Source organism: Megascapheus bottae, chromosome X, assembly GCF_031878675.1.
Source record: "Megascapheus bottae isolate mThoBot1 chromosome X, mThoBot2.hap1, whole genome shotgun sequence".
Classification (NCBI taxonomy): domain Eukaryota; kingdom Metazoa; phylum Chordata; class Mammalia; order Rodentia; family Geomyidae; genus Megascapheus; species Megascapheus bottae.
This window is the reverse complement of record NC_143547.1, coordinates 63,475,757-63,495,005: the sequence shown is the minus strand read 5'-3', so window position 1 is coordinate 63,495,005 and position 19,249 is coordinate 63,475,757. Positions and strand designations below refer to the sequence as shown.

Here is a 19,249-nt window from a genome sequence, read left to right as displayed (position 1 = left end):
TATTTGATAAGCTTTGTCTATCTATATAATCAATTAAGCTTTCCTAGTGGTTGCTAAGTTATTTTTCATTATATCAATATACTTAAAGGTTGGAGAACATAGGTCATATTTGCATAGTTTGTATACCGTGTGCCCACATTTTAGAGTACATTTATTGATTTGGAATAATTTTTACTGCATTTAAATTAGCTTCTTCCGTTTTACCTTCAAATTCATGGTGTATTATTATGCTTGCTCTAATTATATTTATTTTTGAAATGGTGCAATAAATGTTAGCTGAATGAATTAAATATCTAATATGCCAAAAGACATCAATACATGGTCATCATAGGTAAAACTAATGTTCTTGAAAAAGAAGAAACCTCTTGCCTTAGTAAATCTGTTCCCTGTAACTCCCACTGTCTTTTTTTCATCCTCTTGTACAATTTTTCCTTCCTCTTAGCACCTTCTTAAGCTGCTACTGGTTTAAAGTTCTTTGAAGGTAATCAGGTATGAGCTAACTCCTTTTCCTTCACCTTTTACTGCTCTTTTTCTGCTACATCCTCCTTGTAGTCCCCTCTCCTTTCTTGTGCTTCTGGCTTGCTACCTCTTTAGTCCAGAACAGAATTCTGACAATCAGCTGAGATCTCCCTCCTCATCATGCCAGAAACTCCTTCATCTTACTTCCAAGGAAAATCTCAGTCTAGCTCTATTCTACATTTTCCCAGTACTTTCCACATGAAACTGTCCTCTAACAATAATAATAATGGAAAAATTGTACTGAACAATTCTCCATAAGGGAGTGGCCTTTTGTCAAAAGACATCATTATCAGGGCTGGGAGTATGGCCTAGTGTTCAAGTGCTTGCATAGCATACATGATGCCCTGGGATTCCTCAGTCCCACATTCTCTTAATAGTATCAATGTATTTCCCAGTGGGCTATTAACAATCTACCTGAAGTCTGTTGCCCTCCATGCTGACATGCACACTGCTGATATTGCTCCCTGCACTTGCATGTTCTCAAATATCCTCTATAACTCAAAACCTAGCTTGACCATTATGTCTAGTGACTACTTGACTTTCTCCCTGAAATCTTAGGTTCATTTCACACATCTCATTGGTTCCTTTTTCATACTTCTGCATAGCAGATACTCTGCATTATATCTACTATACAATATACTCTTTGCTGAATCAGCTTTATTTACTCTCTCTTACAAAAAGGTGGGACCTATTTTTGAGCTTCTTCCAGATTCTTCCATGAGCTTAACTGGCTTTTCTTCATCAACACCACCAAATATATTCTAGGCCCTGAGTTATATATTGTATTTATCCATTGCGCTTAATCATTGGTGAAACTATAGAATAATAGGTAAATGTCTTTGTCCTATATAAAAGCTGAAGTAAGTTACACATGAGGGGATAAGTTCCTAAAGCTAAATTGCACAGCTAACACTTATCTTCACAGTTGTTTTTATTGTTCAGGGTTGTTTTTCTTTTTTTTTTTTGAGACCAATCCAGAGCCCAAGCTGGTCTTGAAGCCATCATCCTCTTGCCTATTTTTGCAGAATACTGGGATAACAAGGGTGTGACATCTCACCTGATTCTTCCCTTCTAATTTTGAAACACCAAACCAAACCAAACCAAAGCCCTATCTGTGATAACTGTCATTGCTGCTAACCAAGAAAATCACTTCCTCTGTACAAATGTGGCTGTAGCAACATTTTGTACTTAGGCTCACAGCTGAACAAGATGTGCTGTTGTTTGGTTCACCTCGTAATAGTGCTGTCAATATCTATAATGACTTGCAGTGCTCAAGCCCCCAAGGAAGACTGTACTGCACTGTCAACACATATGTGCCAACGAATTGAAATTAAGGTTTGTGCCTTATCTCCTCATAGTGGTTTTTCACTCTATCTTATTCTCTTCGATCTCACTAGTGTTTCATCTAGAGTAAAATATGACAATAAAATATATCATGAATACAAGGATTATTTTAATGGAAAAAAACCTTGACTCGATCATCAAAAATCTTTTGTACTTAGTAAATAATGATACAATAATCATAAAAAGAATTATGAGAGAAATTTAAAGAACATTGAGAATTATCTATCAAGATAATTTTATGATCCCAAATAAAATAATTTGCCTTTTCTGAATCTTAAAAAAATTAGAAATATTTCCTATACCTTTGTTCATATCGATGAGCTGTTTCTTTTTCTTCTGGCGCTCCGCCTTTTCTTGTTCTGCTTTCTCTTTTGCAAGCTTTGCTCTCCTACTCTTTTCCTCCATTTCTTTTCTCTTATTGTTTTCTTTCATGGCTTCCTGTAATCAAAGTTAAACAAAAGCCAGTTCATTATTAATATGATGAAGAAGTTGTGCTATTTTAAAACTAATAAATATGCACATGTGGAAAATTATCAAAGTGACCTCAAAGTGCAGGCATACATTATGGAAAGAGATAAATAAATAATCTTAAAACATCTTCTCCAGAAAAGACAAACTATATCAATTATCACTATTTCAACTACCAGAAAATTAGGAACCATAATGTTACAGATTTAACAATAAAATTATTTCACCATTATTGAATCTTGAGAGTTCCATGTATAAGAAAACTCTTAAACTGGCTTAGTATTTTTTTATGCTATCTGCACAATAGATTAAAAAAAGACACTATCTCATATCCTATTTTTGAAGAGAAATGAGTTACATACTTAAAATGCTTAGATCAGAGCCTAATATATTCTAATCAAGAACTTCTAGTATGAGATGATAGTTGTAGCATTGTGGTGCTGGTGGCAATGATTACATCTAATGATGCAGGACATGAGACAATCAGCAGTGTCATCACAGATAAAGAAATAGCTGCAAGTTTTGTGGCTTTTTTCTGGGCTAAACTTTTTAGAAATGCTAAAGCAGATTTCAAGCTATTGTCTTTTATTTTTGAGAGATTATTTGTGGCGTTCCAGTAGATGAGTATAGCCCCATGGACTGTATTAAGAGAAATTTGAAATGATCACTTGGAATAACATGAGCTCCCCAGTTCAGACAAGTCACTAATTTAGAGATAAAGCAAACATAAGTTCCTTCCATTATGTTGCTCTGAATTTTTCCCACTGTGATTACTGATTAAGCAGGCTTCGTCTCATATACAAACTATTTCCCCAAAACTACTTTGTTCCAGAAAATCTAGAAAGAAGAAAAAAATCATTAACAAGAATATATCCAAAAGGTTTTACCTATAGGAAATACATTTTTCATCATATAAAAAGCATAGTTTTGAAAATTGTCCTATGAATCTTTACAAAAATCTTCTGAAACATAGGCTCAATGGTTTCCCTCATTGGTCATAACCAGTAGAAACCTCGGGCTCTCCTAGCTGAGATTTACAATACAGGAAAATCTAGATACACAAGGCCATATAGTATGATGCTAAATGAAAGGACCTCCAGGATATAGGAACAAAAGCCATATAATAAGTGATTGTTGTCCTTAATGTACTATGTTATCTCTCATCTCTTTTGCTGTCCCTTGGGTATCTCATATTGTTACAGTATTTTACCTTGATAGCTGATATTTTATATATATGCTTATTTGGTTATTTGAAATAGGATAGGTAAGGGAGGAAAACAAGATGAGGGGTGGGGTGGGGGAGGGAAATGGGGACCAAGACATGAGAAAGGGTATCAATGTTTGTGAAGTAATGCACCTTCTATCTGGTGAATATAATGTAACACTTCTAATAATTACAATAAAAGATGTGAAAAAAAAATCTCCTGACTTTCAAACTCAGAATAATTTTATCTTCATTCATTGCCACCTTCCCATTCTATTGCTTCAACCATAGGCTAAGAACGCACAACTATCTGACTACTGTAGACAAACTTGAAAGGCCACAACCTAAAATCAAGTGGAACACTAGAGCCATAATTTTAAAGCAGTTTCACAACCTGAGCACTACTGTCATCTTCAGCTAGATCATTCTTTACTTTTTTATGCACTATGGGATGTTGGTAGCATCTTTGACCTCTTCCCATTAAATACTAGTAGTATCTTTCCCAATGTGACAACCAGAAAAGTCTTTGAGATTGTCAAATGTCACCTGGAGAGCAAAACTGCTTCACATTGAGAACTTTAGGAGTTTCAGAAAGATGATTGATTCTCAAAAATTACATAGTGCCCACACTGACGAATCAAGTTTTCTTCTACAGATGTGGAAACTGTTTTAAGTGATTTTAAGTAAGCTGTCTAATGAACCAAAAAGGAATGATGCATTGGTACATAGTAAAACATGAAACATTAAAAAATGTTAAGTGAAAGATGCAAGAAAAAAATGGTCCATACTCTGTGGTGCCATTTATATGTAATGTCCAGAATAGATAAATCTATCTCCAAAAATACATGAGGAACTGTGAATGGAGGAGGAGAGAATGAAAAATTATGGTAGTAAACATGGGCATTAGTACTGTTATCTGTAATTCCTGCTCTCACAAGGCTGACAGAGGACTTGGCGCAAATTTCTAGAGATACTGCCCCCAAAATAATTATATTAAAAAGGTGAATTTCATGATACATAAATTATAAATTAGTAAAAAGAAGACTTCAAAAGATAGATGTTAACAGAAAGGCAGAATTGAAGCAAAACTTCAACTCAGGTGTAAAACAGACAATGAAAATTCATCAGGTAGTGACACAAAGGACCCCTAACATCTTAAAAAAATTTTTTAGATTATCTCTAAGTAGCTGTACAAAGAGGGTTCAATTCACCATCATTTCATAACTATAATGCATCTTGACCAAGATCACCCTTTGCCTAAGATCTTTCATCAGTAACATTAAAGGAAAAAGCAGTGGAAAAAAGGGGGGGGGTGTTAATTCTATGAATGAAAATGGTAGAATGTCTGATGAACTAAACAGTAAACAAGATATTTGTGGATTCTTCTACTATAAAGTAAAAGATTTAGTAATTTGTATTTGCCTTTCGTCTAATGACAGTATTTAACATATATCTGGTCTCCATTTTCAGGCACACAAGTTCCTAAATCATAGGAATCTAATAATTGATAAGTCCTTATATATGTGCCTGAGTTGACAAGGGGCTGCCAGGCACTAAATAGCTGGTTTTAGGAAAAACAAAAACAAGATTAAAGAGTTGGGACTTCAAATGTCCTCAGTCTCCAGGGACAGAAAAGGAGCTGAAGGTAAAATTGATCATCAATGGCCAATGGTTGTGTTGATCATAAAAAGTCTCCATAAAACTCCAAAAGGAAAGGCTGGCAAGCTCCTGGTCATGTGGGGGCTTGCAGAAAGCTGACCAAGAACATAATCCTATGCTGGCAGGGAGATATAATCAAACTCCATGGGGGCAGAAGCTCTAGGCTTTGAACTACTCAAAATCTCATCCTTCATCAAGCTGTTATTTGTGTCTTTCAAAATATCATATACACCAAACTGGTGAACATATTTCCCAGAGTAATTTCAGCCAGACTAGAAAATTAATAGAACCTAATTAATATACCAGAACATAACTAAAAGAACCTAATTATAGAGCAGTCCAACTGCACTTTTTAAAAAAAGGAACTTGGGTCACTCATCGAAATGAAAACAAGGCCATATTGGGGTTTGAGCTCTCCACCTTGGAGATTTCATACTATCTCCAAGTGGATAGTGTCAAAGGTGATTAGTTTGGAGGACACCCAGTTGTAGAATCACTATACATGATGGGAATCTCCTTGTTCTCAGAACTTCATGAAATTGCTGATACCAGTTACTGATAAATATTGTGTTGTCCATGGACTTGAATCAGATTTTTGTGACCTTAGCCATGTATCCCTTTTTAATTCATTTACAAATATATAATAAAAAATTAAAAACAGCAATTTGTGTAACATCGAAACTGATAGCACCGTGGCCAGGAGAAAATAAGGCAATAGCTAATATGAAAGAATCTCTAATGAAGAAATTTGGCAAATATAAATAGATTAAATTTCTGCTTGAAAAGGAGGATTCCATGGAGCACTGCTGAAACAACATAAATGAAGATCTAACACGGAATGAAAGAAACCAAATAGGTTCAGCAGTTTCCACCTTCAGTGATCAGGAATAGAATTAACTGCAAATAATCACACAATTTGTAATGGCATTCATAAGCCTCAAGAGGCCAAGTCACAAGAGGAAAATAATTCCTGTGGTTTGCCATTAATGAAAATAAATGAAAATATCTACAAAGGCTTATAGTTTTCAAGTAACAAAGGCTGTGTAGTAAGAAGCTGGTTCTGATGTTACTTGTCCTGCTCTTATGAAATAAAATAAAATAATAAAAAAGAACCAAATGCTGAAAAGAACTCAGAGACCCTTTTCACTGTCTAGTTTGGTGGTAGGGATGAGAACCATATGCTTGTTTAATACTCTGTCCTTAAGGGGAAAAATGAATAAAGATAGACGAGGAATAGGGATATAGTTCAGTGGTAATGCGCCTTCCTAACATGTGCAAAGCCCTGGGATCAATGCACAGCACAGACCCCCTCCCACTCTCCCAACCAATGCACAAAAGTAAGGGTAGACATCAGGGTTTCATGATTACTAGACAAGCACTCTACAACTTAAGTTACAACCTAGACTTTTATCTTTTTGTTAGTTTTATATAGAGTTTTACCAAACCCATATCATACTTCTCCCAAGTAGCTGAGATTGTACACATGTACCACAACATCATTTTTTTTGAGAGATTGTCACCCATCTGCTAGGTGTTCCTTAACCTTGATCCTCTCAAATAAGAGGGAATAGAAATCTTAATCATGGCTTCATATCAGCAGTCTTTAGTTTTACTAAAGTGAAAGAAAAGACCTTTGAATCTATTAAAAATAATAACAAAAGCCCAAACACTGAGAGGAATAAGTCTCTTTGGATGGATGGGATGCATTTTTAATAAAATTATTATTTTTTTACAATGCAGAATCCCAAGAAATAAAAGACCAAAACAATGGGGACAAATTTAAAGCTGTTATAACTTTTAAATAATTGATGGTGATTAGCAATGTTATTACTTGTCTAATACTATTTATGCCTCACTTAGACATTTTAAATTTTTAATTTATGACTCAAGCATCAATCACTTCTCAGAGTTGGAAATTCCAATGTATTTGTACAGGAACACATTCTGTTAAAAGGATGCTAATTGAAAAGTGTTTTGATAGAAACCTCATAAAAGACAAGAATCTGTTTACAGAAAAAGGTCTCAGTTTCCTGGCATATCTGTTTTTTAAGAGTCAGTAAAAAGTACAAAAAGAACAAAAATAACAGAAAATGTGTCTAAGATTTACTACAAAATATTCATCAATTAATTTTAAGTATAACACTGAAATTTCAAATGCCTAGGTGAAAAATAGGATTTTTTTTAAAAAAACAACATTTCCCTTGCTGTGCATTATTAACAAATGAGACGTTTGAACTAAAAATGTCAAATGTGAAAAATATCAATATTAAGACATCTCATTATTTTCATAAAGCTTCAAGAAACGTATAAAACTACTTCAATAATTTTCAAGCAGCTAAGATGCTTGTTTTTGTCTGATTTGTAGGATCTAAGAATTTTTCAACTTGGACTAGTTTTCTTGTTTTTGTGCTTGTACTGGGGCTTCACACAGGGCCTGAACACTATTCCTTAGTGTCCTCGCCCTCACACACAATGCTAGAATTTTACTACTTGAGCCATAGCATTACTTCTGGCTTTTTACTGTTGAAATGGAAATAAGAATTTCGTGGACTTTGCTCTTTGGGCTGATTTCAAATCCTGATACTCAGATCTCAGCCTCTTCAGTATTTAGGATTACAGACATGAGCCACTGGCAACTAGTTTGTTGCCTGATAACAAAATGATTACCACTACCATCATCATCACAACAAACATTCCTTATTTCAACCAACTCCAATGGCTTACTTAGGGCTTATTGTTCCAGTTCAGTGCTAATCAGATTGCACAAGCCTTACAAAATACTGTAACCTTACTGAAGGCAGAAGGCATATTTTAGAGACAGAAAAGATAATTAGGAGGAAGATTCTCAAAGGCAGAGAAATCTGATTTCAAACTGAAGCTTCATTATGTACTCTAGAAATTGTGTGACCTTGAAAAAGATAGTTATCTCATTTCTCTGAGCATTAGTCGTCACATCTGTAGAATGGAGATAGATACTTACATCACAGAACCATTGAAGTACTTAAGAATAAAATTAGTATTTAGAATGAATTATGCTTGTTAACATAAGAAATGTTCAAACAAGACGGGCTCATGTTTGTAATCCTAGCTACTCAGGAAGCAGAGATCTGAGGATCAAGGTTCAGAGTCAGCCTGGGCACAGAAGGACCTCTTATCTCCAATTAACAATGCCTGGGCGTGCAGTTCAAGCTCCAGGACCCCCCAAAAAATGTTCAAACATTGTAGCTGTTATTATGATATGAACATATGAAATTTTGAATCATAAGAACTTTCAGCTGACAGACCACTGATTATAGGGTGTGTGCGTGCGTGCATGCGTGCGTGCGTGTGTGTGTGTGTGTGTGTGTCTGTGTCTGTGTGTCTGTGTGTGCATGCACGTATGAGCGCACACGTATACTATGGCTTCAACTCAGGGCTGTCCCATAGCTATTTCGCTCAAAACTGGCACTATACTACTTGAGTCACACCTCTACTTTTCAGCTTTTCATTAACTGAAGATAATAATCTCAGGGACCTTAGTGCCCAGGCTGACTTTGAACCACAGTCCTCAGATCAGTTTCCTGAGTAGCTAGGATGATAGATGTAATCCCAGAGGATCAGGTCAAATTAACTTAGGATTTATAAAACTTCCTTACACCTTTCTCCTTCTTTATACCTATAAGGGATCCATTTGCCTTGCTAGAAAATTTTGGCTAATTTTAATGAAGATAAAAATGGTAAGAACTTTTTGCTTGTTGGTAGGGTTCTGATTTTCATTTTAGTCATAATGAAGAAACAAAGTGGGTGATGTTTTAAAAGTTATCTACATTACTAAAGTATGGTAGCAGTGTTCTTGCCTTGTCTGAAAAAAATGTTCTGAGCATCGCAAAGAAAAGATAAGGCAATTCCATGAGATCACTGTATTAGGTAAGTTGTTGTCACAATGATACAATGCTTGACACAAATAAAGAAGGAATTGCTTCTTTTGGCTCACCGTTTCAGAGTTTTCAGTCTATCATGGTAAACCAGAAGAGCTCACATCATGGCAGCCAGGAGGCAAATGGGGAAATGATTGCCCTAATGGGCTTTCCTTGATTAATTATTTATTCCAGGCCACCAGCCTAAGGGATGGTGCAGTCACAATAAGGGAAGGTCTTTCACCTTAATTAATCCTCTGTGGAAGCACTGTTTTATGGCCAGTCCTTGAACTTAGGGCCTAACCACTGTTCTTGGGCTTTCTCAAAGCTAGGGCTCTATCACTTGAGCCATAGCACCACTTTGGGCTTTTTCTGTATATGTGGTACTAAGGAATCAAACCCATGGCTTTGTGCATGCTAGGCAAGCACTCTACCAGTAGTCCACTCTCCCAGCCCCATAGAAACGCTCTTATAGTCATGGCTTTTTCTAATTTCCTAGGTGCCTTTCTATCAAATCAGATTGACAATTAAGATTAACCATCACAACAAATTCCTATCATTTTTAGCAACAAAAAGTGTGTTGTTTTTGTAATGCTCCATAGTAATGTTTTACAGTTTCCTATATTCCCTAACACTATCTTTAATTGAATTGTTCTGGCTGTTAAATGTTTTCTATTTTTGCCTAGAAACAAGGCTAAAAAAGTTGATAAGAGCCACAGATCTTAATGTATGTTACTACTAACTGATGTGTAAGTTGGGTTGATGTTTTAACACTTACCCAGATCTTTTCCTCTTCTATTTATTATTATTATTATTATTATTTATTTTTGCAAGTCCTGGGGCTTGAATTCTGGATTTGGCACTATCATTGAACGACTAGTGCTCAACGCATAGCACTCAATCACTTGGACCATAGCTCCATTTTAAGCTTTATTCTGTGATTAATTACAGAGAAAAGACACAGACTTTCAGGCCCAGGCTGCATCCTCAAATCTCTTCCTCCTGAGTTGCTAGGATTACAGGAATGAGCCGCTGGCACTGGGGTGACCCCTTCTATTCTAGAATTATCACGGCAAATTACAAACAGAAAGCTATGTGGTTTTCAATATTTAACTCAGGAATCATATAGCTACATGATTTTAAAAAGCTACATAAAATGATAGCAATGATTCACCAAAATTTTCACCTGCAACTGGTCAGAATTAAGACTTTCCATTGAAGGAAAGTAAGGGAATAATTTACTTTAAACAACAGTAGATATTTCCTTCTACAGTTTCACTATGCTCAGTTGAGTTTTCAGCAGAATCAAGCAGACTCTGAGAATCAGAAATTGTGAGGATGTTTCCAGCATTGTAACACCATCAAACTTTTTCTTTCCCAGAGATTTCCACTTATTATGGTACAAGTGACCTTTAAAGTTCCTCTTACAAAAGATCTCATGAATACTTCATCAACCAATCAACTAGGATTGCTAGGAGAGATATAACTTTCTTCCTCATTGGAGTAATTGAAACCTTGATTAGCTTGCTCAAGTAGTTAGGTGCCTCAGTCATAGCGAATAAATATCTTGATATAGTAGCTGCATAAGTATTAATGTCAAACTTGTTAACCTATGTAAATATGGCATGAATCGTAGATGTATTATGGGCAATAGATAATGTACTAATCCAAATCAAACAAAATAAAAATTTTCTTCTATTTCATTCTTAGCATCCTGTATTTCTTCCTTTCTATACACTGTCGCATAATTGCATTAATGTTCTAGATTATATTGTTCTTTCCCTAAAGCTCTGTCCTCTGTCTCACATCTATTCTGTTAAAGAATCCATGTATGACCCTCTTAATAATCCACAAGTCCTTATATTTGACATGCCTTCCATCCATCCCACTACCACTCTGGCATACAGAGAATCACAGTGACTATGCTCAAAACCCATTGGGGCCTCTCACTGTTGTTTCCTAGGACCTCAGCTATTTCCTTCAATGTTTCCTCATCTATGAACCCCTCCCCAACCACCTTCCAAAACCTTTTGGGTTCCTTCTTCCCTACTGCTGTTTTCAAAGCATAAAAGTTCCAAAGTCAGTGAACCTTTTGGTATTCTTCACATTTTCTATGAATTAGCAGCTGGAGATACTTGATTTACTTAATAACTTTTTTGGCATGGGACTTTTCAAATCATTAAATTACCAAGAACATCTCTACTTATAGTTCCATATATACTTCCTATTTCTTCATTGTGAAAAACTTTAGCAGACTTGAATAAAACAAAAAAGCATCATCCACCATGGAATGATAGGTTTCTAATCATCTGTAGGCTATAGTTCACTGACATCTACAGTTATTTTTTTAATGCCAATGCCTAGTGTTTTTGAGGCCTGAAATCTGACATTTGTAACACCAACATAGTTCAGTCTTTTGCTGTGAAATTTGAATAGAGATTAATATTTGCATACAGCCTCCAAGGTTAAAAAAATAGAGAGATGAACTCCAATTGTGAAAGGAGGTCTTTGTTTTGAAGGGGATATTGCAAGACCCATAAATAGTACGGTACAGCTTTTCCAATGACCTTTTAGTTTGACAAAAATCTTAGGTTCAAGTGGCTAGTTTATATAAAAAGTCCCTTGAATCAATTCTATAATTACTACCTTTGGAGAATAGAGACACCTAGAAGAAACCAATATTCTGAAGGTAAGAAAGGCAATTCAACTGAATTCCAGTCAGTATTCACTGAAGTAGCCCACCTTTATTAAACACAACCAGCTTACAGCTCAGCCTCCCCAAGAAACAAATAAAAAATTTATGTGTCTTTCACTTGCCATACATATGGTTAGGTTTGACAGACACCCAGATCTTTTCACAACAGCATGGTCGTGAAGAGAATCTCAAAGGTAAATTATTGAAAACCATAAGAAAGAAAAAGACTGTTATGTGCAAATCTCTTTCGATATTAAACTTGTAGTTGGTAACAAAGTGATCATGCGCCAATAATGATGGCTGTCTGTGATCCCCAAGGCCTTCTTTTAAAATTTGCCTTCCAACTGCAAAAACATATGATCTGAAGTTAGAGGAAAATCTGTCTCTCCTGTCACAGTCCATTAGAATGCTGAAATTAATCTGAAATCTGTAATACAGAAAAGGCTTTCCAATACTGCAGGTTTCTGCAGACATTTTTTTTCTTAGTAGGTATGTGAGTATCTGGTTTTTCATCTGGAAAAGAAAAACAATTGAGTTTAACATGTCTCTATGGACTTCTACTTGATTAAAATCTATGAAGTGCTTTGTGTGATTATAGGAAATTAATCTATAACACTTTTTTGGAAGCCAGAGGAACAAAATGAAATTCTAGAGTGACTGATACAAAATTTTAATGGGAAAATGTCTTGAAGAGGTATGAATCTAGGACAAGGGCAAAATAACTGCTATATTATAGGTTTCAGACCAGATCCTATTGCCTTAGTACTGAGTACTGTATCTTCTAAGAAACAGTAGGGGGCAGTATAATAAATAAAGGTTTTATTATGGTGTGTGTGTGTGTGTGTGTGTGTGTGTGTGTGTGTGTGTGTGGTAAATGCTGGGGACTCAATCCAGAGTCATGAGCAAGTACTCTACCACTGAGCTTCAACTTTGGCTCCTTAATTAAGTTTCCTTAATAAAGTTTCCTTAATAAAGTTTGGGTGGGTAAAATGCACCTTAAAGGCCTGTATAAGAATAGCTGGTTACATTAAAAAGTACAATTACAAATTCACTGAATAGGAAATATCCTCAACTTGGACATAGGGTCCCAAGATTTCATCAGAAACCTATCTTGATAATCTCTCATAAAGGAGTTACTTCCTGATACCTCAGCAAAAGCAGACAGATTTTAAGCCTCTATGTCTTCCACAAAACTTTGTAAAAAAATAAAAATAAAACAAAAAGAAAGAATGAATTATGCTTAGTATCTTCCTTTAACAAGAAATTTCCATAAAGATATAGAGCTTATCCACAGCAAATGTTTAAACAAATAAATGCAATGCAGCAATCTGAATTTTTAACTTTATGGAGTAGGATACAGGCAGGATTGGTCAAAGGGTCCTTTGGAAATATCTGTGGCCTCTCCAAGTATCCGAGGTTTATCTGGAGTTTCTTTCTATGTATTCTAGACTGGCCTTAAAGTTGTTATTGGTTATTCTGCCTCAGCGTCCTGAGTGTTAAAATTACTGGTATGTACCACCATGTATGAATTTAATGCCACTGAATAGCACCTTTCCCACAGAGCTTTCTCTCTATGAATTTAATAATGTTTAGATTTTCCTTTGGGTATTCAATATTTGTTGGCCATGGTTGTTGGAAATTATTTTTAAACTACAAGACTTTCCATTCTCACATGCTTTTCCAAGAAAGAGAAGGAAAGGTTTGGAAATAATACTCTAAGAGGCATGCTATACAATGTCCACCAGTTTTCAATGATTTAATTTTAAAATGAAGCATTTCTTTTTTCTTTGGAACACTTTGAAGTGTAACTGTAACATTTTAAGATTAGTTTTGGTATATCGGTTGAAATTAGGAATCCTGACTTCAAATAACTGCCTTGAGAAATCCTAACTTGATTTTGGGGAGGGCCCATTACACTGAAACTCTTCTTTCAGAATTGTCACTTGAATCAAGTGGGATCTATCTTATTATTTTGGATCCACAGAAGTTTGACCAAGAACATTTCTGACCTGGTCTGATCACCTACCACATTTATAAAAATTGTTTCAGCATCATTTGAAAAGACTAAGTATGCCCTGAAAAAATATAAAACATACAATATGTAGATCTTTGGGGTATCCAAAATGAGAGTTGCCCAAATTTGAGGGCAATGTGTCATTGGTGCCAGTCCTTGAGTTTGAATTCTGTGCCCAGGCATGTTCCCTAACATATTTTGATCCAAGTTAGTGTTCTGTCACTTGAGAAACGGCTCCACTTTCACCTTTTTTGGTAGTTCACTGGAGATAAGTCTCAGATTTTCCTGCTGGTACTGGATTCAAACCATGATCTGCAGAGCTTCTCTAGAAGCTATGATCACAGGTGTGAGCCACTGGAGCTCAATAATTATAACAAGCTGTATAAATTGCTTTAATGTATTCATTTTTGATTTATATTCCTCAAAAATATTCACACCTTATATACTGCCTCATCTACCACCTTCTCCTCCTTGTCTTCCTTTGAATGAAGTGTTAGAAATCTCTGTACATACTGCCATTATGCCATCCTTTGGAGATGGGAGGGAAAAGGAAAGACAGAAGAGACAAGGAAACAAACTAAGAGCAAAGTAGTCTGAATAGCATACTGTGAATTGCACCTTCAATAAGTTGTTAGCGATAGTAATTCACTCTATCTATCATGTATTGTTCCATGTATTTCTGTGTTCTAAGAATCAAAAATGACAGGTAAGGCTTCTACTCAGAGTACAGAAAGAAGACCTAGCAGTATTAGTCCTTATTAGATCTATCTCCAAGCCTCAACTGGCAAATTTCCTAAACTGCCATTTGAAATAATGCTCTAAACTTTTTCTTCTGTCATCATTGAACATCACAAGAAGGAGAATCAAATCTTTGGGAATAAAGAGCAATTTCTTTCTCTCAGACTATAGGGCACCCAGTCTTTCATAGAAGTAAATTAAAATGGTGTGCTTAACTTGCTATCACAAAGCTATCTTGATTAATAGTCAGGAGTCTGTGATCCTCTAAACAGGAAGTGATTGCTGATTTGTTGTCCTATCTTCCAAGTATTGACAGCAAGATGTCCTTCCATTAATTATTCGCTAGTACCTTTCCCTTTGTATACTGTCTGAACAGGAAGTGTAATTTTCAGAGGTTGGAAAATAACACTAAACGATGGATGGAACCAAGCAACACATATAAAAATGAGCCCTGAAAAGAACAGCAATTCAGCACCTGTGGGTCACAGTGGTCCATAAATTAAACCTTATACCAATATATTAGAGTTGGTAAGGCTAAAGAAATTTCCATTAATTATAAGACAGCAGGCACAGATATAAAAACTTTTTCCCCTTAAGTGACTCCAAGTGTGCTTCAGTAACCACTAATGGAAGATCTACTCATTCTTTTTTATAGAGCACATTACGTATTTTTACACATTTCACGCAATGCAGTTAGCCTTTATGCATAATTTGCTTCAGTCCTTGCTTGTTTCATAGCCTCTGAAAGGGTGATCACTGTGTTGATCTACTTCACTTTTGGTATGCTTTTCCATGCAGATAAATATTCTCAATAATAAGCCTAATATGGTACCTAATGCAAAAAAGGCACACAGTAACTATTTAATTAACAGAGACAGTGCTGACTGCTTTAATGTAAATAATAGCATGCATGTGAGCATGTATGCACACACATACACACATGCACACATGTGGGTTCACAATATTCTTACTTGCCTTTGTTTTTTTTTGATACTTGGTCTTTTAATGAGATAAACTTCCTTGGCTGAGGAATATGTATGAACCTGAATAAATGTATTTTGAAAAGTAATAGAAGTGCTAGGAGTTTGGGAAATGCCAAACTATAAACAAAAGAAGCATAATAAATGTCAGAGAAAATTCAATTAAGGGACAGAACTAGATCCATGGACATGAAGTGGATATTTAGTTGAAGGACAAACCTCTTGGATATCCTCTTGACTTCCAAAGACAGAATAGGCTCTGCACTGATACATTAAGAAAAGAAACTCTAAGAATTCAAAACCATGTTATGGCTGGGGATGAGGCCAAGCATTTCAATCAAAAATTTCTCTCTGTAAAAAATAAAATAAAATGAAAAAAAATCATTTGAAAGGTTAGCTAGTTAGTTGCTGAAGCATTTAGAGGAAATATGACAGAAGCCCTAAGCCCACAGAGAATTTTTGTTTCTATTTTAGGATGTGCTATTGCCATAGCTATATATGTCTGAGTCATTAGTTTATAAAACAGAAAAAAGAAAATGAATATAAATTTCATGTCTCCCTTAAGCATCTTGGATTTTGGGTATGCTACCACAGAGACAGTTGATGTGTGAAAGTATCTGCAACTAGTATACTGCGGATCATTTCCTAATTGTGTTTGAATGAGATAGAGGTTAGAACCAGAGATATTCTGCTTTAAATTCCTCTTTTCCAAACTAGAAATAATAAGAGCATCGCTATATACTAGTGATTGCATTCTGGGAAGCAAGCCATTCCATCTGTGTATGCAAAGTCTAGCTACATATCACAATATAAAACACATCTCATTTGTGATTATATCCTTGATCTTGACCTAGATTTGGCTGAATATTACTGCTTACTTACTGCTGGGAATATTCTTTCCGGGCTATGCTAATGATCTACTGCCCTCTCCTTTACCTCCCTCCTCTCTAGATAATACGCCATTATTTATAGAGGAGTATTCTGGTCACATTATGAATCTTCTGCTTAAGCTGCCTTATTAAATGGTATAAAGGGATTTTTACCATTAGATTGGACATGTTGAGCAAATAACTTACATGAGGAGTTAGAGAATTTACAGATGCACTGTATTTTAGTTCCTGTACAAAAGTTTGGAATAACAAAAGTCATGCTTTAGGCTCGAATGCTTTCAATGTGAACTTCCATGTAAAGATTTTCACTCTTGGCTACTAGTAAAAGGAACTTTCACCATTATTTTCTGCATATTGTATTCATATTTAAGTACTATAAAGGTGAAACATGCCACAATGTTATACCTTAAGTATATTAACATATCTGGGTTCTATCCTGTAATACTAATAACTATTTTACTCCTTTTAAAGTACCAAATCCCCAAAAGACAGAGTTGGAATTTTAAAAATTCTCTTCAAACAGCCTTTGAAGGTGGCAAGACTTAGAAATAAAATGATCAGGTATATATTTAAAGACTAGTTTTTGTCTAATGATTTTTATCACAAAGAGAGAAAAAATATCATAGTGTCATAAGTAGGTAAGTAGTTGTGGAAAAATAATGAAAACTTAAAGGGTCATCATAAGTCACAAGCAAATAGTTCATTTAAAATGACACTAATAAATGGGATGTTTGATCCTGGAATATTCAAATGATATGGAGTAAACTTGAAATACTTCCTGTTCAGAAAGGATACAGGGTAGAGAACGGTAGCACATGTATCTAACTTCAGCACTTAGGAGAATAAATCTAATCTAGGATACATAGCAAGAACTTTTCTCAAGCAAACGTATTTACAGGGAAATTTTAGTTCATGTTGGCATCTCACAATTTAGAGTGATAAAGTAAAAGTAGATAAGCTTAAGTACTTTGGCCAAATACTTCTTGGATCAATGTTGATGAAGAGTTAAGGACTCATTAAAATAATAAAATGATATGAAAAATGGCAATGGGAGTAAGAGTCGGAATGAATGAGTGAGTTAGAAGGGAGACAGAAGGTTTGAAGCACTTAATCAAAAAGACTTGTTAGTTCTTAGACTTTGTTTATAAAGACACTCACAAAACCATCTACCAACCAATACATATTAGCAGATTATTTCTATGCACAACACACACTGCTATGTAATGGAAATTCAAAGATAAATCAGATCTGTTTACTTCAAAAGAACTCCCAGCATAAAAAATCAGGTATAGCTGGGTGCCTATAGCTTACATCTGTAATCCCAGCTACTCAGGATGCTGATATTTGAGAACTAAGGTTCAAAGCTGGCTTGTACGTTAAAATTTTTTAATGCACAGGGACAGCACCTAGGTCTTGAGTTCAAGTCTCAGCAGTGACACACACACACACACACACACACACACACACACACACACACACGGCTAGTCCAAAGGCCATCAGTAATGTGTATTCACAATAAGATAGCAGCATACAAAACAGGGAGCAATTAAGTCTCACTAGAGTTGAGCAAAGTGTACTAGCGAAGACATAACAGAGAAATCAGCCATTGGATCAGGTCAGAGATTATATTAGAATAGTTGTAGAGAAAGTAGGAATTTCCACAGTTTCAAAACCCCAGCATAGGCTTTACATCACGCACAGGAGACCTCTTAAGTTTTCCAAGAATGTGTTGATCCCCATGAGACTTATGATCTACAAAAAAAGACAAACAAAATGACAGTAACATAAGTTGGAGGGACAACAGAAAATATTATTGAAATAGTCAGTTGGAGGGATGACAAAAACGGAAACTAGGGCAGTTAAAATGGGGTTAAAGATAGGGTGGTTTTGAAAAACATTCTTAAGATATAATCAGTATGATCTAGAGATTGAGTGCTTTCTGAATCATGATGGTGAAATAATAAAGAAGAAAGTTATATCATTAACCAAAGATAATATGGGAGGAAGTAAGAAATGTAATCAGTTCCATTTAGACATGCTGAATTTGAAGTAGTTGTAGACTCAATAAACTTGCATCTAAAGTTGAGGATTCTGATCCCAACTCAGAAAAACATTTAACTCAGGTAAATAAGTATGAACTGTCCAGAAAATATATTCAATAAATTGATTATTAGGATCATTATACCATTACTAATGTGCCTACTTAAGATGTTAGGAAGAGGATGATAATCTTCCTGTTACCTGATGAAACCACTATCATCCTTCAAGATGCCTTTCAGTGGTGGCTTTCTTTGTTATATCCTGCACCAGTCTATAGAAAATTAAATGGCCTGAAAAGATGTTTCTACTGATGATCAAAACCAACGAAGGTTATCATTATAAAAAAGGGTTGTTTTAGTGATCAGGTTATATGTGTAATGCTTAGCAGGGAGAAATAGAACATGTAAATCCTTTATTGTCTATCTACCACAGGCAGGAAATTGTCTTTTGTTTCCATGGAAGGAGATGAAGACTACAGGCTAAGCATGAATACTAGCTCACTCACCCTACAGTCATCCTGTTTGACATGCAAGATGAATGCAGAGTTTCTGCTTAAGAGGCCATATACAAAGAAGTAAATGTCACTCAAAAACAAAACCAGCAATCAATAGCTGAATTAAGTCCACATCTCTTACAAGAAAATCCTAAATTCCAATCCTCTCAGAAGTGATCTCCTGTCTTAGGGTGGAACTACCTTTAATCACAGACTGTAGTCTGTGGTTTCTGATTGTTTTCATCTTAATCCCCTTAATTTACATGCCCTGAATTTCCTCAATGGAAAGCTCCATAGTTAATAGTTTTA

At 35.4% G+C, this 19,249-nt stretch overlaps 1 protein-coding gene across 6 annotated transcripts in view; it reads right to left on the bottom strand.

Annotated features, from left to right (window-relative positions):
- The window catches only part of Diaph2 (diaphanous related formin 2), an 809,447-nt gene that overhangs the window by 213,830 nt on the left and 576,368 nt on the right, over positions 1-19,249 (bottom strand). For all 6 annotated transcript variants that reach the window (XM_090326172.1, XM_090326173.1, XM_090326169.1 and 3 more), the window contains one exon: positions 2,166-2,301. In XM_090326172.1, coding sequence (XP_090182298.1) covers positions 2,166-2,301 — 136 coding nt within the window. The remainder of the gene's footprint in view (positions 1-2,165; positions 2,302-19,249) is intronic.